Raw genomic sequence first — 21,316 nt, forward strand, 5'->3', positions numbered from 1 at the left:
GACCAAAGGTGCCCAGGAGCAGGAGGAACGGAAACCAGCATGGGGCCCGGGCAGAGAGAGGGAGAACCGGACCTCTGAGGCTGCACAGGAACGGGGAGGGGAGGAGCCTCACGAGGGGGCCAGTCGGCCTCCAGGCGCTTTTCCTGGAGAAGCCGGGACTGGGGGAGGCAGCGCAGGCCGGAGCTGGCACGAGTAGCAGGTGGACAAGGAGAGAACCGCTTTGGGGCGAGGGGGGCAGCCGTTTGGGCCAAATGAAGGCTGCTCAGGATTAGGGAGTCCGAGGCACACACGCACGCAGCAGCAGAGGAGGGTTAGTTAGGGTGGAGGCAGAAGAGGTGGTAATTAAACGAGCAAAAGCCACAGCTGGCAGGGAACAACGGGATTGAAAGCAAAGTGACTGACCTCAGAGGAGGCAGGCTCCTTGAGAAGAGGGGGAAGCGAGGCCGGCTAGGGACACAAGAGATGGTGACCAATATAAATGTTAGTGCCTGATGGCCCTATCTTCTCAATTACTTCACCATTTCTTCGCGGACTAACCTTGATTATGTGTATCAGATGGTTAATATGCAGAAATATGCTACCTGAAATGTCTGTCTCTGTGGCTGTAAGCTCCGAAGTGGCAGCAGGACCATTTCTGTACTCTGAAATTCTAGGCAGAAAATCCGGAGGAGGTTCGAATGCAACTGAGCCTCCTAAGGACTTCCACCTTTACAGATCCCCAGTTGATCTGGATCATTTGTTTTAGAAGGGCCTTTTGTGTTCTGTGTCCTTGCAAATGGGAGTCAGGTCACAGTTCTTTTGTGATCAACTGTCAGAACCAGCAGGGCAATAGTCACTCCCCAAAAAAGACTTCAAATAACAATAGCCGGTCTGTCTCTTGGAAAGGAGCTGTTTGTTCCTCGGGCAGTACTCCTGACCCCCTGCTCAGAACCTCTGTCTAGTAAACTCAAAAGCAGAGATCCCAAACCCTTGCTGTGCACCAGAAACATCAGGGATTTAAAAAAAATACTGATGGCCGGCTACCACTCCCACGCATTCTGATTTAACGAGTGTGGGATGCAACCCCAGCATTAAGATTTTAATAAAGCTCTCTGGATGATTCAAGCACGCAGGGAAGTTTAGGAATCATTGCTTTAAGGCTCTATTTGCTTTAAGACAGCTCCAGCTCTGGAACCTCTGTGTATGCTGGCCTCTCAAGAAACTTCCCCAAAGTCCCAGCAGCCGTGAGTCTGCTACTTCAACAGGACAGCTGCATGGATCCAAAGCTCTAGATTGTAGCCATCTCAGCCCAGCTCTCCTCTCCTTCAAGACAGGCCTGCAGGCAGGTGAATGCTATCTTCCTTCTAAAGTCCACCTAGACTAGATCCATCAGGCTGGAAGGCAGATAGGCTGGGTCAATGGTTCCTGAAAGGTCTGGATTCCAAGAACTAGTAAAATGCACCTCCATCCTCAGAGACAGAGAGAGAGGTGCTAAATTTTTATTTGATAAAATATGTATTTTAAAACATACCAATCTACTGTTACCATCATTTAATGAAAAGACCAGACCCCCAAAACATAGAAAATATATAATTTCAGAATAATAGGTCTTAGAACACATACAGCTTCACGAAAAACTCACTGCAACTGTCTTTATTTTTCTCATTCTGCCTCCAACTGGTGAAAATTTTGTCAAGTACTAGCATTTATGAACCACTGCACTAGACTAATTCTACTTCATTTATAAAACCGCAGTAGATTGGAGGAACCCTGCAGTTCTTTCAGCTTTAACATTCTAAGTTTCTGTGAGTCCAAAAGTTTTAAAAACTGCTCATCTCTTCATCCTTCTCTATGAAGAGAAGCTTTTTTGGTAGGCAAGTTCTGGAAACATCCAGTAAATACCTTTTTTATTCATACATGGGTATTAGTGGCTCCAACTGATTATCATTTTCAAATAAACTTGTCAGTATGCAAAGTAGGGCCACAACTACAGGGAAATGGCTGACCTGATACAAAATCAGCCAGGTGTCTTCTTAGATAATGACTTTTTCCATTAAAGGAAGGAGCTACATACTAATTTTACTTGTGAATGTTCACAAATTTACTGTTCTCTAGCCTATCACCAAAAATATCAAGACAAGGCATGATGGCCTCCCAGAGGGAACTGGGGCTTCCTGCTTGTAAGCTGACTGAAGAGGAGAGGCCTTACCATCCCAAGCAAAGCTGGCTTCCCAAGCAAAGTTCCCATCACAGAATCCTACCTTTCTTCGGAAGAAGGTATTGGGTAACTCTTCTCAAAGTTTCTAAGCATCCACACAGTATTGAACAGTCTCAGGCTATACCTGGCCTTGGTATTTTTCAATCTGGAGCCTGCAGATGTAGTTGGGGGACTCTCAAGTTTGCTTCATTAGTGTTTAATTTTTAAAAAACATTTTGATAGTAAAAACTTAATTTAAACATATTTGGATTATCTTCTAACAAAGTGCTGCCACCAGATGTCAGTGCCAGCATTTGCCTTAGCATCTGCAGCACTACGGACATACTCACTGCTTGAATCATCATGGCTAAGCTTGCTCCTCAATCAACTGGGAGGGGGCTAGAAATGAAGCATTTCAGCCTCCACCCCAGACCTACCAAATCCCCCAGGGATTCCTATGCACACTCAAGTGTGAGAAGCAGATGAAGAAAGGAAAAGAGGAGGCTAAACTCTAAGTAATCCAGTCACACCTGGTGGAGGTCCATAATAACACAACAGACTACATAAACATTTCAAGAAGCTCAGCTGAACAAAAGGCTTGGGGGTGGGGGTCAGTCACCTGGGCCCATGGAGGCCAAGTGGGCTAAAAACCAAGCAGCCTGTCCTAAAATTAGACCTAAAAATTCATAATTGAAAAAAAACTGTTTTAAAATTGTTTAAAACTCCCTGACACGGTACTGGGCCCAGGGGCACCTTCCTATCAGCCAACGATCTCATCTACACATTGAGAATTTAACATTAATTACAAATTCGTTTTGGTTTATAGTTGTATATAAGAGTTCTAAGCTCAAAGAGTTAAAAGAGAGTTAATGCCTAGTTGTGTATTTACACATATTTAAGTATAATTTTTTTAAAAAACAGGGTCAACTCTGGATAACCAAGTTATTATTTTCCTTAAAATGGGTCTGTTATCTTTACTTGACTAGAGATTGAGGATCCATTATTCACTGGGACACATAGACACTGCAACTCAAAAATCTATGAGAAGGTTTAGTATTGAGGCTTAAACTCCTCTCCCAACAATTGATAAAATGGAATTAAGTATTGTCAAGGGCAGTATAAATTCTAAACCACTACCTGCCACAAAAGAACAGATTTCACTCCGTAGGGAACAAACCCTTTCGAATCCATGTCAGAAGCTCTAAAAGAGAGAGTGGATGGGGCAGTTGAACAGCAAATGATCTGAGGCATGAAATTGACAAGTAAGATTAACACCAGAAAAAAAAAGCCCGTTGCTCTCAATCTTAAAATTGGCAAAGAATAAAGCCATTCCTTTTGTTGGCCTATTATTCCTCATATTTACTAAAATCATAATCTGGTCATGTACTGTGGTAGAGCCATCATGTTACTTATTTGCTTAAACATTTTACTCCTCAAAGGACTAACAAATCCTTCACTGTAAATCACCAATTACAGAAATTATAAAGATCATTTATAATAACCATAATTACTGTACACACACTATTTTTACTTGACACATTTTTGTGTATGCTTTGCACTTCTTTCATGACTACTTAATGATCACTCGTTATCATATCAACATTGCATTAGCTTAGACATGTGGACTATTTCTCCTCCTTTATAATTAATAGATTTGCAACAAATTTTTGCATAGATACCTTTATATAACAATGATTTTGTTTGATGCAAGCATATGATGATTCTACATATGTATTCCCAAAAGGAGTGTGCCAGTTTAAGCACAAATGATCTGAGGCATGACTGGTTTGACAGCATTTTTATTTTCTGTTCACTATTGATCATAGATTTTTTACAAGGATTCTTTTGGTTTTTTGGTTTGTTTTCTAAAATCAAGAATGGATGCTTAACTTTGGCAGCTGCCTTTCTAAAATCTTTTGATATGAGCGTAAGGATTTTTTCTTTACTGCTTTCCTAATTAACGTGGCATATTTTGGTTTTGTTGTCCTTCTATTAAACTAGCCCTGCATTCATAAACTAAACCATCTCATGTGAATAACTCCTTGGGTATGTGGTCTCTAATGGCTCAGTAATTCTCCATCAGGGCTGAAGACAGAAACTGGCCCATATGATTAGACTTTAGAGTAAGCCACTTAGTCTTAAAGAATGTACAGGACTCCCAGCTATCTTGTCCCATTTGTAGAATACAGAACCTCAGTTCTTTACAGTTTCAGCTTTTTTTTTTCCAAACAATTTTTTTATTCTAGCTGCTTCATCAGGAAGGGGAGAACTTCTCATTTGGGTTTTTTTCTCTTTTAGCACATTAATTAAGCCAATAGAATACTGACTTTGTTTAACTGTTAAAAGAACCAAATCTTGATTTTACTTATGGATTGCAAGGGTTTTTCATTTTTAAAATTTATTTTCGTGACAATCTTTATTATTTAATTTGATCTTTTTTACTTTGTTGCTTGCTCTTTTTCTAGGTAATTAGATAACAACTTTTCTTATCTAGATACTAGAGGAATGAAATTTCTTAAAATGTTGACATATAGCATATATGGTATTTATATTATTTAAAAAGTCTTTAATGATAGTATATTTATTCCTCCCTAATTCAATTGCTATTTAGGGTTTTTAGTTTGCCACTAATTCTATTTTAAGCAATTATTTACTTATTTAAATAGGTAGTACATACACATAGTAAGAAATTCAAAGTCAAAGAGAGAAACAATTCTCCTTTTACCCTATTCCCAGTCTTCCAAGTCTCCTCCTTTGAGGCAGCCACTTGTACTAGTCTCTCGAGCAAACTTCCAGAGAGATTTCATATGTACACATATATGACTCCTATTTATATATGGATTTCATATATATATGAAATGCAGCTTTTTATGCAAATGAGAGCATATTATACACTGTTCTGCACCTCACATATAAACCTTTAAGAGAACTGATCACAATTTTTAAAAAACTTTTATTCAACTACGGATTTTTATGTCTAATTTTACTTCATTGTGGTCTATACAGGGGGTTCTACAAAATTTCTATCTTTCTGAATTTACTAGAACTTATTACATGTGACATAGTAAATGATCAGTTTTTATGAGTCACAGAACTTTTTTTTAAGTATATTTCCCTGGCTTTGTATTTAATTTTCTCCAAATTCCTGTTGATTTTATTATTTAGTTTAAAACTCCAACTTTTTTTCTTGGTATTCTTGCTCTTTTATGATAGTGGAAAGGAATTTCCACCAAAATTAGGTTCCTGTCCATGTCTGTTTTTATATATTTATTTTATTAAGTTAGGGCATAGAACCAATGAAGTTTTCTTTCGCCATTTACTCTGCTTTTACCACTGCCTTTATTGGCTCCCCAATACATTTTAGCTTAAAAATCTACTTTCTCAGATCAAACTTGAACTTGGAGCCTTTTTATACACATGCAGTGGATAGGTATGTGCTTGGTAACTTAGAGAATATTCTTTTAATTAAGCTTAAATGGTTTGCTTGAATAGACTATTTCATCTAGGATTTAAACTCAAAGTGATGTGTCTCTACTAATAACTATATTCCAAACATCAATTACTTAATAAAAGGATTTTTCCAGCATCTGCAGAAAAGGCCTGTTCACTAGCACTGGGGGCAGGAAGGGAAAGTGGAAGACACTGTGGCTTTTTTCTGATTTTATCCTCTTGAAATGCAGACCAACATGCTTAATGACCGGGCATTAGTGAACTTTCAGGGTGGAATATACTTTGTAAATGATGACAGGTATGCCAGGTTGACAAGGTATTACGGTACTTCATGCTGTTATATACTGGGTACCTTGGGTAATTGGCTGGTCTGCAAGAACATGATTGTCACCAAACTCTGTAGTTTAAACACCCCCATAAATCCTTTTAATACAGCAATACACTATTTATAAAATCCCATGGCATTAACAGTTCTAAAAATGTGTCACACTTATATAGTTAACATGAGATATGTATACAAATACAGGTACACACACATATATATAAATGCCTTATCAAGAATATTCTCATTTTAAATAATTACTTGTAAATAGACAAAGATTATGAAGTCCTTCTTCCACAAACATCTGTTTTTAGATCCATCAGCCAGGAAGGAAGTGCCTTTCTTATATACCAACAGAGCATTACTGAATCACAACTTCATAAATGCTAACTATGTAAAAACTGAAAATTGAAAGCCACAGTTTCTAATATTAGTACTGAAATTCACAATGTCATCCTCAAAGTTCCCCTAAATAACCACCTTTAATGTAGTTCAAAGTTTCTCTCAGTTTAAGGAATATTCAAATCTAGTTTTATGAGAAACATGAATATTTTATTTCCTCACTGCATTAAATAGCATTAATTCCTGACAGCTCTCTCAGAGTTTCAAGCTTGTCTACCTCCAGAGAAAAAGGAAAACACAATTTGGGGCTGAATGAGACCAAAATTAGAGGAATCAGGGTACTGAATTAGAAAACCTGCAAACCGATGTTTCTAAGAAAGGCTGTATGAAAGCAGCATGTAACCAGTTAATCCAGGATTTCCCTATAGGTCCTCACTTCTGCTTCCAGACGTTGCAATACCCAAATGTGGGGCATAAACATTTCACCTTCCAGAGCTTCTCATATCTAGACATCTGATGACAGTTGTTTTCAAAGAAAAAGAACCTTCTTAATTCACTTAGATAATTGAGATCTTGCTGGTCTCATAAATTGTACAGCCTACCAAGTACTAATTTTACTTTTATAATGATACCTCCAGTTCGTATCTAGGAAGTAACTAAGGAATAAGAGAATGTATAAGGGTCTAGTATTCACGTACTGAAATAATTTCCTATTTCCTCTAAAGGTAATTCTTCGATGAAGGGGTACAAGAAGTCAGTAAAAGCAGATCTCCATTCATTGCACTATTCATTTCGGTCTCCCTGCCAGAGACAGTGTTCTGCCCAATGATACTGTGATATAATATAATGAGAGCCTCCTGTCAACTTAAGCACTAAAGCCCCTCAAGGAGGGTTCAGAATGGATGGACCTCCTCATACAGTGGATTATGTTACAGCGAGAAGGAATAAAGTTGCCACTGCCACGAGAGGCCATGATTCTCACATCAGTTCCTCTGTAAAACAGACTGATCAGTAGCCAGGAATGAAAACAATAATAAAGGATTATTTTGATGGTGTTAAGGGAAGAGATAATAAGATATCTCTGGAAAGTTGTGGAAGACCAAGTCCTAATGAGGGGTGGGAGAAGATGATAGAGGCTCCACAGAACTCAAGACACATAAATTTCAAATACCCAGCCAAGATTTGGACATGTACAGGTAATTCCCCAAACTCTTCAAAAAATGACAATTGAATTCACCATTCTTTAAATGAATGCTTCAGTACCTCAGCAATCACTAAGAGCCCTTCAGTACTGGAAATTAAAATAATTAATGACATTGCTTTATACTGAAATTATTTTACAGATATGAAAACAGGGAGATTAAATTCTCCCATGTGTAAGGCTACCCCAGAAGTACGTAAACCTTGACACCCATTCACCTACACCGAGTCTCTGCAGAGCTGAAAGGATGGGTACTCAGTGAGATCAAACAACTATTGAATAATTCTTCTGACCTGCAAAATGAGAACGAAGTAGTCTACAGGTTTGTTTCGCTGGTAGAGGTAGTATTCTGGGGCTTTCTTGTTCTTCTCATCATACTTCAGTTCCTGGATGACATTGGGGTGCTTTAGCAGCCTTAGAAGGATCTTCTCTGACATCTGGGATGGGCTAAATGCTTCTACTTCTATAGATATAAACACAACTTGATATTACACTTCAAGTGGATGGAAAAAATCATACCAGTGATTACGGTGTTGATACAATATGGATTAACGAGACTTCCATTTGGTGATCCATTGGGGGGCAGATTACCTGGGAGAAATAAGAAAATCCTGAATTCTCATATTTGTTTCTTTAAAATTTTTCCTTTTCGACCTGGAATTGGTTTTAGTTCTCATAAAATACCCTACTTTTCTGACTGTTATAAATGAGAATCGACCAGACACAGGCTCCTGACTGCCAGGATGCCCTTTGCCAAGGCCACAATAGTCTGACTGTCCAACAAGAGCCAAAGGAAGAAGCAAAGGTCGGGAAGCATGTAGGTGTGGGTTAGTAGCAGGTGCACAGAGTGCTCCACCTCTCTCTTCCACTCAAATACCCTGAGAAAGCCTGGGAACAAAGGAAGGTAGGGATTCAAGATAAAAGCAAGGCACGTGCACACATCAACATGCACTCCAACTCGCTAAATTAAAAAACAACAACAAAGTAATGCTGATCTGTATTTACAAAGGTATGATTTTTCTTTAAAATAACAAAAACCCAAATTACTGACTTAAGGGTACTATGCTGAAACTGGACCTTGTGGTATCCCAGAGGCAGAGCAGTGTACGCTTGGTTTTAACTTGTGGTTCTTAAATGATGAAGAACAATATTATCAGAATTAGAAAAGAAGTAAGTTAAAGATACTGTTTATACATTTAAAAAATTTTTAATTGTTATATATGAAACCTTAAATAAATTCTATATTAGCTTCTGTGACCTTTCTGTAACAAAAAAAGGGAAATAGTATGTTGCAGAAATTTTAGAAAACACAGAAAAAAATGAAGAGGAAAATTAAATTACCTATAAGCCAACAACTCATAACCACTGTGAGCAATTGGTGAGCACTTCTTTCCAGGACCTTGCCTAGGCATGAGTGCCTGTATATATATTTGTACATACACATGAAAACAGAATGATAATTGTACTGTACACACAATTTTATATATTTTTTCTCACTTTAAATGAGTATTTTCCTATGTCAAAATTCTATTGTGAAAACATTTCTTTGTATTTGAAAACATGATCTTAAAGGGTGTGTAATATTCCATCCCGTGGTGGCTGTCAGCCTTCTTTTCAAAGTATCTTAAGTACACTGCATGCATTTGAAAGCCACTGGCTGCACAGACGTCTTCAACCGGTCTCTGGGTACTTTCAGATTTTCTCACATTTCCCCTGGCCAGCAGAGCTCACCCTTCATCTAAAGAGCCATTCAGGGAGGTGAGAAGGGTTAGTCATTCCCTTTAGTCCATTCAACCTTGACCCCTCTGGAGCGGTCAGTGCCGGCTGGGTTGGTGGCTTTAATAAAGTGAACACTTGCTTCCTGGAATGGCCCGACACAACAGTCTGATCTGAGGGGCCGCCAAGAAATCCATGTCAAAGTTCGTAGAATTTCTGACTTCATTAAAACCATAAAAGGTACAGATTTAATTTTCACAACCTCGTTTTCTTCTTTGCAAATCATAGTGCTTGTGTCACCACTGATGTCCAACCGCTCTTCCAAGGCAAGGTGAAGACAGAATCACTCAGCTGTCCAACACGCAATGAGGTTTGTCTCGTTCGTTCGCGCCGTCAGCCTGCTCCACCAGCTGGCTCTCCCCTGGCCGTGGCTGGGAGCAGGTGACCTGGCCTACTGTTCGCATGCAGTGTGGCACCAACATTCATCCTTACCTTTCAGACCAATTTTAAGTTACTGGTCCACCCCTGGTAAATGTCTCAGAGGGTTCATGCCGACACTGAACACAGGAGAGGAGAGAATTTAAAAAGAAAAGAAAACAAAACAAAACAAACAAAAGAAAAAAACAAAAAACAAAACACAAAAGTGGCATTACTTATCACCCCATTTCCCAGTCTCCACCCCCAGCCTCCCCCAGCCAGGGGTGGGAGAGAAACAGGCTCCAGGGTCCGTAGAGATTGCAAACTGTGATAAGCTGCACTTGCCTGTTGCTAGGAAACGGTGCATGGCCAAGAGAAGCTGTGGTGATATTTTAACCTTCATCTCGCTGTCTGTCTGCTTAAAGGCAGAAAAATCTTGCTTTCTTTCACGATGGGCCACTTTCTTTTTCGTTCTGTTATCGGCTAAGGGAAGAATGGGAAAAGAAAAAAGTAAGGAAATGCATCCCATTAGATCACAGCTCTTTCTGAATGAAAATGACAAAACACATTGGAAAAGCTAGACTCTCTCTCCAGATTATGGACGCGTCACGTACAAACACCACCTGGAAAGAGACACAATCCCCACCGAGTCAGTGCTGCATAGTCAGGACACAGTCCCAAGTAAACAATTAACAGGCAAGCTGATTAGCAGCAACTACAAACATACTTCATGATTTATAAGTACATTACTGGGCAGCCTTGGACAAAACCCTCAGAGAAACTCTGTAAGCCACAGGGAACATAGCTTGGGGTGCACACCAAGTCTCCTGCGGCTCAGTGTCACCCTGCTGCAATGGAGAACCACCACTGTGCTATGGGAGACAGAAGGGAAGGGTATCCCTGCCTTTCAGAGGCTCCCAGCCCCTGCTGGAAACACACAAACAAAACCTCCTGAGAAATGAACAAGACAACTTTCATAGAACAATATAGCAGTAATAATACCTGTTAGCTTCCTTTCCACCCCAGGCCATGAGATCCTTAAGGTCAAGCAAACATGAAGTGATCCAGAATAGAGGTCAGCAAACTTCCACTAGGAGTATTTCAGGCTCTGTGGGCCACAGAGTCTCTGTTGTAACTACTCAACTCGGCTGCTCAGAAAAGCAGCCATTATGTAAGTGAATTAACGTGGCTCTGTTCCAATAAAACTCTATTATGGACATGAAATTTCAATTTCACATCATTTTCACATGGCAGAAAATTATTACTCTTTCGACGTTTTTCAGCAATTAAAAAATCCTTTTAAGAAACAATCTTACCTTGTGGGCCATACAAAAACTGTGGCAAGCACTCATGATCTAGTTTGCCAAGTATTTTTCTGGACAAAGTAATGGTCAAGAAAAAACTGGGTTAAAGACAAGACCACAGTTGCTTGCTCCTTTCCCAGGAATCATGATTTTATGCTGCTGGCAAAAGAAACTGACTACTAGGCTTGTCCTGGGGAGAAGGAGGTCACGACTTATAATTTTCTTCTGTCTCAAATTCTTTTGAGAATCAGATAGTATAAAGCAATAAAAATTTTTTAAAAATTTCTTCTGGCAAAGGCAGTCCTCAGCCCTGATCTCCTGTCTAGATCAAGAATATACCTGAAACCACAAAGTCAGCATTTCCTATCAGTAGTCATGTTAGGCAACACTTCCGTATGAAACCAGTCTAACCACGGTTTAAAAGTTAACCGAAGTAAAAAAAGTAAAATCTCAGAAATGTCTAAATTATCTTTTTTATGATGGGTACTATCCCTGGGGAAACATAAATATAGAGACACTCGCGGTATTAAATAGGCACTGTGATAAAAAGAACAGAAACACAAAACAATATTCCCTATAATGAGAACCCCGACTATTCTCCAAGTGTCAAAAGGATAAAACACACAAGAACTCGTGTTTTTTAAAAACACTATACAGGTGTGAGAAAAAATACAAAAAGCAGGTCCTTACATAAATATAGAATTTATTGTCTTAGGGCGCATGGAAGACTCAAGTTTAAAATGAAACACATTGCCTTCTAGCAGGACTGAATAAAATCACTCTGCTCTGAGCTAGGCTGGCTTTGTCCCAGGTGCCCCAGGCCACCTGAACTGTCCATGTGCCCCTCCAAGTCATGTTTTAAAAGCCAAACGGGACAAACAGAGCCCAGGTGCTCTTTCTCTGACCTTTGAGAACCCCAAGCATATCAGACCTGGGACCATTTCCGACATTAAAAAATCTTGAGTCTTCCTTTGCCAACAGTGAGGCTGAGGAAGAAGATTTAAGCTCCAGTTTTGGACTTTAAAGAAATAAGATTCAATGCTCAGCCTAGGATCAAGCCCACTCCTGGGCAAACAGCTTTGGATCCTCCCCTCCCCCAGCCCTAAGCCAAGCCACCCCTGGCACACATCTACCCCTGTCCCCACAACGAAGGCAGAGAAGGAGAGAAAGGGAAAAGCACATTTTTATTGTGTACCCTTCTTCCCCTGCCCTGCCTCCTGTATCCCCACCTTGCCACCCTTGCCCAGCAAAACTACAGTTGCAAACCTCACCTCTAAACCTGGACCATGCATTCTGGAATAAGAAATGGACACAGTTGCTATCCATCAATTCAATAAATCCCCCTCACTTTTAAGTACTTGAATTATAACCTTAAGTAGAAAAAGTGTGAAAACAATTTGCCTAGATGTGTGAAATGAAAACTTAGTAAAGAATAGTTTTTTTTTCTACATGTAAAATAAATGTAAAAAACCAATAATGGAGTTTTCTGCTCAGGGCAAGTAATGCTCAGATCAATGGTTAGCAGCAGTTGAGTTGATGAACAAATGAAAAAACCACTACCACCTGACATTACAGGAGCTGGCTCCTCTTCTGAGGAAGGGAGTGGAACACTGTACGCCGCCTACGCACATTGCATAATTAGCATCAGAGGCAGACAAGTGCAGAGATAACAGGTGACTCACAGACACGACAAAAAACGCAAAGGCTTCGGGAAATTACACGCAGACAATGCTACTCACTGTATAAATCTGTTTCATCTAGAATCTCAGATTTGATGATTTCTTCAATCACATCTTCTAACGTGACAATTCCCAGAACTTCATAAAATGGATCCCCTTCTCCCTCATTGTTTACTCGCTGCACAATAGCCAGGTGAGATTTACCTTTAAAGAGAAGAAAACAGTTTAAGAGGTAATTTGCTGAATTTCCCCAATGAAGCTTTGAATGATTATGGTTAAAAAAAAAACAATAGCAGCAAACACAGGTAGCAGATTATCGAATCTGCATTTCAGCATTTAAAAATGGGATGGAAATATTACAAATGAAAAGGCTTCATGAGCCCTCAAAAGCAAGACCAGCTAAGCCAGAAGCGCATCATCTTCTGCACACTGCATTGCACCATGTTACATTGCTTCCTAGTGGATCTGGTCTTCAGTAATGTCAGCTCTTCCTTTGTGACCTTTTAGCAACTGCTGCTTTACTTCAGGAGAGCAGTTCTCAAAGCGTGGTCCTCCATGGACCCTAGGGATGCCCAAGACCTTCTTAGGAGGTCAGTGAGGTCAAATTATTTTCTTTAGAATGAAATATTCCTGGCCTTTTTTCACTGTCCTGACACTTGAACCAATGGTACAAAGATGCCTGAGCACAAATCAGTGGTAGGAAAATGTACTAAGTGGCCACCGTGTTCTTTTCTACACCACACACAACAGAAGGGAAAAAGAGCGTCTCTTAAGGAAGTCCTTGAAGCGGTAAAAATTAATTTCATTACATCTTAACCCATCTTTTGACACTGTGACAAAATGTGAAGGTTGCTTCTACTGCATCTCAAGTTCGACAGCTAAGTTGAGGAAAAGCACTTTGGAACCGTGCAACTGTTGGAACTGCAGGCCAGTCTCGCCACTCTTCTCACCAAACATCATTTTCACTTGAAAGAATGACCACCAGAAAAAGTATGGTTATTTAGACTTGGCTCTTTGTCAGACATTTTCTTGAAAATGAACAAAATGGCCTGTTTTATTAAGGAAAACAATAGCAGTGTTTCCTGCCACTGATAAATTCTGGGAAAATGTGAAGTTTGGGAAGCTTGTGTCCACCACTGTGAGCTTGAGAACTTCTCAATGAAGACTTTTCTGTTGAGATGGATGGTGACATTAACAAGTGTGACTTTGAACTATTTGAATAATGAAATGTGCCAACATTTATTTCATAGATCTGCAGAACTCAATGAACGGCTGTTTTTCCAATGACCGTGGCAATCACGCACAGGTCAACGATCTACTCAGAGTGAAAGACCTAACAACACATTTTTTTTAAATAAACTTTTCTTTTGGAATAATTTTAGATCTACAGACAAGTTGTGAAGATAGTACAGAGTTACTGTGCACCCTTTACCCAGTTGCTCCTATTAACACCTGATATTACCACGACATATCTGTCAAAACTAAGAAATTGATACTGACATGGTACTATTAACTCCAGACTTATTTTTCACCATTTTTTCCATCAGTGTCCTCTTTCTGTCCCAGTCTTCAACCAGGAGGCCACCTGGCATTTAGCTGTCACACACCCCAGTCCCCTCTGGCCTCTGACAGCATCTCAGCCTTTCCTTGTTTTTCATGGCCTTGACAGTCAAGGAGCACTAGGCAGGCGCCCTGCAGAAAGCCCGCTGATTTGAGTTTGTCTGATGTTTTCTCATGATTAAATTGGGATTCCGAGTTTTCTAGCTACATCACAGCAGGGCTCACATGACAGCTGCGTGACTTCACAGGCCATGTTCACCTCCACGACTTGATAAAGGTAGTGTTTTCCAAGTTTCTCCGCCTGAAGTCACTGATGTTCTCCTTTCCCTACCTAATTCTAGCCTTGGGGAAGCAAGTCATTAAGTCTGGTCCACCCTCAGGGAGGGGTGAGAAGTAGGAATTTAGCTCTGCCCCCTGAAGTGGGGAAGTATCCAGGTATTTTATTCAAAATTCTTCCATATGGAAGATTTCAGACCATAGGATTTTAATTTAATAGTGTACCAAAAGTTCACTGGTATAGTTACAGATTCTATATCGCAACTAATCTTTAAAAAGCTACCATTTGTGGAGTTTGGGTACAGCATCAAAGGAGAACATCCACAATTGTCCAAAAAGGCTATTAAAATAACCTCACCCTTTTCCAAATACATATATCTACATTAGGCCAGATTTTCTTCATACTTTTTACCTAAAACAGTGTACTGCACAGACTGAATGCAGAAGTTGTGAAAATCAAACTAGATATGCAAAAAGGTAAACCAATGACACTCTTCTATTTCTGTTTTGGAAAAACAAAAAATTTGTTAACATGTAACAGATTTATTATTGTCCATTAAAATTTTTTATGTTAACATGTAATGGATTATTGTCCATTAAAAACTAGGTAAGGAGATGTTTTAAATTCTCCATCTTACTTTAAAATACAGTAATTATCAAAAGAGATAACCCACATGAACAAAAGTTCAAGGATCCTCAAATTTTAAGAGTTTAAAAGGCTCTTAAGCCAAAAAAAAGTTAAGAGCTGCTGCCACAGGAGATGTCCAGAACAGTGAGGGAAGAACACGCCGAGCGGATGGTCTCGGATTTGAACTCCAGCACTGCCACTTACTAGCCATTACTAGCTGTGTGATCATGAGCAAACCACACAGCTTTTCTGAGCCTCAGTCTCATCTCTAAAACTAAGCTTGTACTAACTGCTGCCACACAGGATCACTGTGAATATCAGAGACAATGTTGGTGCCCAGCAACAACAGTGCCTGGGATCCACTGGGTGATGAATGAATGGTGATCAAGCTCTTATCTTCTTAACATTCTTCCTCAATTCTAAGGCTCCATCAACTTATTACCAGCCTTGCAAAAGCCCCACTACATTCAGTGTATACCATGGTTAAAAGATGCATTTCAATTTCAGAAATATCTTTTGAAACACTAAGTGCATCTCTTGGACACCCATATTGGTTTTCCATATCCAAGACACACGAGACATCTACAACATATCCTTGAGTTAAGTCAAGTAGACATGATCTGGAAATTTCATGATCCATTGATGTGTATGCTATTTTTTTAAATAGGGTGGTTGTGAGGTGGGGTGGGGAGTCCCTTAAAGTTTACTTAAGACTTTAAATTGGGTGAGTCCACTCAGACACAACCAGCTAGAAAAACTTAAACTATTCTCTGAAGGCCAGGTTCTCATCAAGTTTCCAGCACTCAGAAACTGGCTCTGGTTCTGTAGGTTTGTTGGTCCATTTCTATTCTGCCTCAGGCCCCTCTACAGGCAATAATGTCGGAAAGCCTAGAAGTTTAGATTGTTAGACAATTAGGCATCCTAACAATTTTCATCCTTAGCATGCTCATGCTCAAAGAATGAAAATATTTTGAGCAAATGAGACTAGGAGGGAAACTTACCAGCGATAGATATAAACTACCCATCAGGTCAAGTCAATGCTAGTCAATTCAGACCACTCAGTGGCTCACATCTGCTTTCCCAAGGACCCAAACATAAGCAGTTAAAAATTCTTGGTGAATGCTGTCTGTCGAAAGTTAAATTCTTTTGCTATTCCCAGCTTGTGATCATTTAAAAGGAATTTTCCAAAGCAAGGTCTAATATTAGACTCAAAATGAAGTTTCCATTCCACTGAGGCGCTATTCTCACCAAAGTAACTACCGCATAATCAGATTGTCTTGGAGCAATTCGTTTAAATGCAGATGGACATACTTGAAATACCAGCCCGACAGCACCAACAGATCTGACTGGAAAGCGCCTTACTCCAGGAGAACTTATGCATGTGAGTTAGGCTTCTTAGACTGAAAATTATTTTCTTCTGAGCTCACTTGCAGTCTTTCACACCCCGATCTCCAATGTTGAAATTTCTGCATCAGTCCCACAGCCACATTCTTTCAGCTTTGCAATTCCTGGTAGGAAGTCCTGTTTTCTGAACCTTCCCGGTAAGCAGAACCAAAAAAATGACACCCTCCTTCTATAATCTTGCTTTGGGAGAAGAGCAAGGCCATGCACATGCCCCCACTTAACCACTCGGTACAGGGAGAACATCTTTGGCCTTATCAATGGAGTGATCAAAAGGAAAATGTAAATAACTTGTCAACACAGAAATTTAAAAACTGAGCTCAAATAGAATCCGTTTTAATCTGGGCATGGGAGGAATTAAGTCAAGATTGAAAGCAGAATAGCAACTCTGGGGAAACTAGTAAAAGACCAAACCAAAAATTTTAAATATTATGAACCTATGGATTCCTAACTTCCAAAGAGAAGAGTAAAACTAAAGCAATCAACAATATACATAATCATAAGCATTAAGTAACACTAAAACTTTTTAATATAAACTAAATAAACATAATAAACCATATATAGAACAAACAAAGCATACTGCTGTCACACTAGAGCTTGGAGAGAGCCCTTTCTGGTGGCTCTAAGAGCTCCTGCAGTGTTCTGGACCTAAATACAAGCCCCCAGCTTCCCTCCTCCTAGTCTGGCCCTAGAAGTGGAGGAAAAGGGATCACTAAGTCAGGTGTAAGAGAACCTAAGCAGGCCTGTTTCCAGAGAACAGGACTCTATGAATACAACTACCTTCAAATCCAGAATCATAAATTATTATAAAAGTAACAAACTAGATTGCTCATCTTTCCGTAACTGCTGTGTGCTCAAGACAGCATGGCTGCACAGTTGAAATTACAAGAACATGTCTTTGTTGTGAGATGGACTGAGGAAATAGATGATCTGTGTGTGGTAAAACTGGGATCAACTTTCTGCCTCTGTCTGCTTCCACTGCTCTCCAACTCCATGTTTATTATTTGCACATTCTCTCTGGATTGGTAAACCAGCCCAGAGAGCAGCAGGCTGACACATTTCCACCTTCTAACCTTACCACAAATTCCAGGCCCAAAATCTGAAAGACAGACACCATCTGTGTGTTGATGGGAATGACCGCCTGGACCACCTGACAAAGGTACCTCCAGCGCGTCATGAAACATGGACTCATGTGCTGGCATACAAAGCTGATGTCAAAGAAGTGAAATGGAACAGCGGACTGATAAACTGAAATAGGTAAGGAAGAAAGCCAAGAGGAGGATGAAGTAGAGTGGAATTAGGAACAATGCAACACGGCTGTGCTCATCAAAAATGATAGTAGCCAAACAGACGAGCACAAGGCAAACAGAGAGTCCGAGGGGTCCTAAAATGTCACTCAAACAGCAGGAAGAAAGCAAGCAGAAGAGTCAATAATGAGAAACTTAAGCCAAACATTTTATAGTCACCATTACTGCTGTGTGGCACAACATGGGGTGTAGGGGCGGGGAGGTGTGCACCATTAGCACAGACAGAACGCCAACACCTAATGGTTCCCCTGAAGTTGCGCAATGCTTGTGACCCCTCACTAACCAAAGACCGGGCAAATAAAGTATTCAATATACCTTTGTTTTAACGGGTTCCCAGTTTATCTAACATAAAAATTAAAATAATTCAGTAAGTAGGAATCAATAAAGCCCCTAAGAGTGAGTTCTATGCAAATAGTGATGAAAGAAGAGCTCTGTAGTCAGAATTAGGGCCCATCTAAATGGGATGGAGGATATCTTTGCATGGCCATCCTTAAGGTCTCCCAAGAAAACCAGTTTGCATATTAGTAGTCAAGGAAGTCAATACACTTTAAATATAACTAGAATTAGACTTATATTTAAGTCTGATTTACACAAAATGAACAAACTGATCAAGTGAGATAATGTACATGAACCTAATTCATAAACCATAAAGTACAATGCTAGGTAAGTATCAGTGAACTAGTCACACAGTTCACTCATTTACTCCATAGATATTTACTGAATGCCTACTATAGACCAGGCTCAAACCTCAGACAACAAAAGAGAGCACCGGTTCTCAAAGAACTTTCTTAGTGAGAGACACACTGAAGGAAACAGACAATAACAAAGCATGTCAGATGGCGTAAAATGTGCTGTGCAGAACAAAATAGTAGGGGCAGAATTATTTAATATAGGATGGTCAGGGACGGTCCCTAATAAGGTGACATCTGGGTAAAGCTTAGGGGCATTAAGGAGCCAAATGAAGCAGAGGAGGGGTTGAGTAGGATATTTCAGGTGCGGGAACAGTAGCAGCCCTAAGCTCTCAGCTTGATGTGCTTGAGGAAAAAGTAAAGAGGCCAGTGTGGCTGGAGCAGTGAGCAAGAGGGGAAAGGGTGGGATGGGGGTGGGCGAGGGGGCGTGCAGATTGCACCACCATTATAAAGGTTTTAGCTTTTACTCTGAGGCAGGAAGTCACTGGAAGCTTCTGGGTCGAAGAGTGACATGATCTATGTAGTTTTAAAAGACATAATTTCAGCAATCCAAGAGAGAGAAGGTGACGCTGGCTCAGACCAGGTGGTAACAGTAGAGTTTGATCAGAGGCACTCATATTCCGGATCCGTGTTTTAGACGGAGCCGATAGGTTTTGCTGATGGACTGAAAGGGGCAGAAGAGAACAAGAAGAGTCAAGGCTAACTAAGGTTTTTGTCGGCCTGAGCGATGGGAAGGCCTGAGTTGCCATTCACTGAAGAGGACTGTGAAAGGTATGAGTTTGGAAGGAAGCAATAGGTTCAGTTTTAGACAGGTTAAGTGTGAGATGCCTAACAGACATGCTAGTGGAAATGTCCAACAGGCAATTACATACGTAAGTTAGGAATTCAAGAGGGCCATGGGGGCTACAGATGGAAACTGGGAATCAGAGTCCAGAGGGTAGCGAAGCTAGCAACTGGGTGCGATCCCTGGACAGCGCAAGGGTCCAGGCACTGAGCCTGGAGCCTGCCAGCACGTTACAGGTTAGGAAGCTGAGAAATAAGCGAACAGGAGGCTGAGGTGTGGCCAGTGGGATGAGCAGAGAATAAAGAGAACAGAGTTGTGGAAGACAAATTTTAAAAACTATTTCAAGAAGCAAAAAGGAGTCAAAAATATCAAATGTAGCCAAAAGGTAGTGAAAGATGATTTGGGTGACCAGTTATGGAGAACCCAAGGACCATCATTTCAGGGCACGCCCCAGTCCCTGTCTGGGGGACTCCACTACAACCCTGCCTGCTGCTAACACTGACACAGGCCTGCTTCTGCCAGGCAGCCTTAAGAAGCGGCCTATGCTTGGGACAGAGTCTGGCTTGTCCTCGCCAAAGTAACACCTCTCTGAGTACCCACTTCTGCAAATGATGCCATTAGATCTCCAATCTCCCAGGCTTAAAACTCTGTAATCATCTTTGCCTTGTCTCTCCCTCATTTCTTCCCATTCTTTTTAATGAAGAATGAATGAATGAACACATACATACATACATACAAGTGTGTAAAATGTGTAAGTCAATGAATCTTTACACAGGTATACACCTGTGGCTACACCGGTGGGAGTGGGGGGCCGGTAGGAGTCACAGCATAACCATAACAATGGTGAATGCGGCAGGTGGCTTGCGGGGGGTGCCAGCATCAGTGAATAGGGAACAGAGGGCGCCAGGAGAAGGGGCTGAGTAGGTTGCGCAGATTATGGGCTCCAAGGTGAATGTGGGCCACTCGGTGGCCTCACTGGAAGGGCCTCCTTTCCCCACCCCCTTCTCTCTGTTGACGGCATGTCCCAAAAGGACAGAGAAATCACACTGGGGTCCAGCAACCTGTTATTTCATGATGATGAAGTGGCAGTACAAAGAACAAAGGCAGCGATTCTCCTGCCATATTTGCCCTTATTTGGAAAATCGTGTTCAGGTCCGGGTCTTATACTTCACACGAAGCAAACCGAGGGGAGGACGACCCAAGACCCTGTGAGATGCGAGCGATGTCCCACGAGGGACCAACAAGGAGGCTGGAGACATTCAGCCAGAGGAGAAATCCGAGCGGGAAACGAGACCCGCAGCCGCCCTCGCGTAGCGAGGCGAGGAGCGGCCGTTTGGCCGCCGCGCCTCCCAGGCCCGCGCGCCCCGGGCCGGCCGTGCGGCCTCTGCCGCGAGCGTAACCGTCCCCCTGACAGGTCGCCACTGCGAGGGGGCCAGGGGGGCCGGGGATCTGTTCCTCCCCGGAGCCTGCTCATCCCCAGCCCCCCGCCAAGTCGGGCACGACTCCTGACACACGGGTCTCGTCCCCTCTCCCGTCCACGCTTGTCAGGCTCACTAAACCGGCAGAACCCTCTCAATCCATTACGCAAAGCTGCTCCTTCCCGTTAACTACCGAATTAAGGAGAACACGTCTCCGAGCGGGGCCCGAAGGCCGTCGGAACCTGGTCACCAGCCTGTCCTTCCAGCCAGGGGTCTCCACCCTCCCCTCGGGTGCTCTTCGTCCGGCCAACCCGGTGACCTGGTTTTCTCCAGCGATGGCCTCCACCGTTTTACTCATCTCATCCCCTGATGCGATGCTCTCCTCACTATCCTTTTTACATTTGAACCCTTGTTAATGTTGCCCTTAATTTACAACTCCATTCCAACATCACCTTTCCCGGGAAGCCGTTCCTGGTCCCCAAAGGTAGTAACTGTCTTTCCCACTTCCAACTCCCATAGCGCTGTCTTATTTTCCCTTAAGGCACTGTCCCTTTCTGCGGCACACACAGGTTTACGAACTTCTCTCCTGCTGGACTGGAAGCTCCTATTTCTCACCCACCTCCCACTCACCCAACCTGATGCCAAT

The 21,316-nt window shown here is 41.4% G+C and overlaps 1 protein-coding gene and 1 long non-coding RNA gene across 4 annotated transcripts in view; one reads left to right on the forward strand and one right to left on the reverse strand.

The window, feature by feature from the left end:
- Window positions 1-21,316, reverse strand: part of CNNM2 (cyclin and CBS domain divalent metal cation transport mediator 2) — a 139,139-nt gene that overhangs the window by 20,453 nt on the left and 97,370 nt on the right. For 2 of the 3 annotated variants that reach the window (XM_037001331.2, XM_037001330.2), the window contains exons 2-4: window positions 12,668-12,811; window positions 9,970-10,107; window positions 7,785-7,954 (exon numbers count right to left, since the gene is read on the reverse strand). In XM_037001331.2, coding sequence (XP_036857226.1) covers window positions 7,785-7,954; window positions 9,970-10,107; window positions 12,668-12,811 — 452 coding nt within the window. The other variant, XM_037001332.2, reaches the window with a different exon arrangement.
- LOC140850362 (uncharacterized) lies at window positions 830-7,606 on the forward strand. The gene is made up of 3 exons (XR_012133056.1): window positions 830-1,325; window positions 2,095-2,256; window positions 7,016-7,606. It is a non-coding gene; the product is annotated as an uncharacterized lncRNA (long non-coding RNA).

The sequence above is a fragment of the Manis javanica genome, chromosome 7 (genome assembly GCF_040802235.1).
Source record: "Manis javanica isolate MJ-LG chromosome 7, MJ_LKY, whole genome shotgun sequence".
NCBI classification, from domain to species: Eukaryota; Metazoa; Chordata; class Mammalia; order Pholidota; family Manidae; genus Manis; species Manis javanica.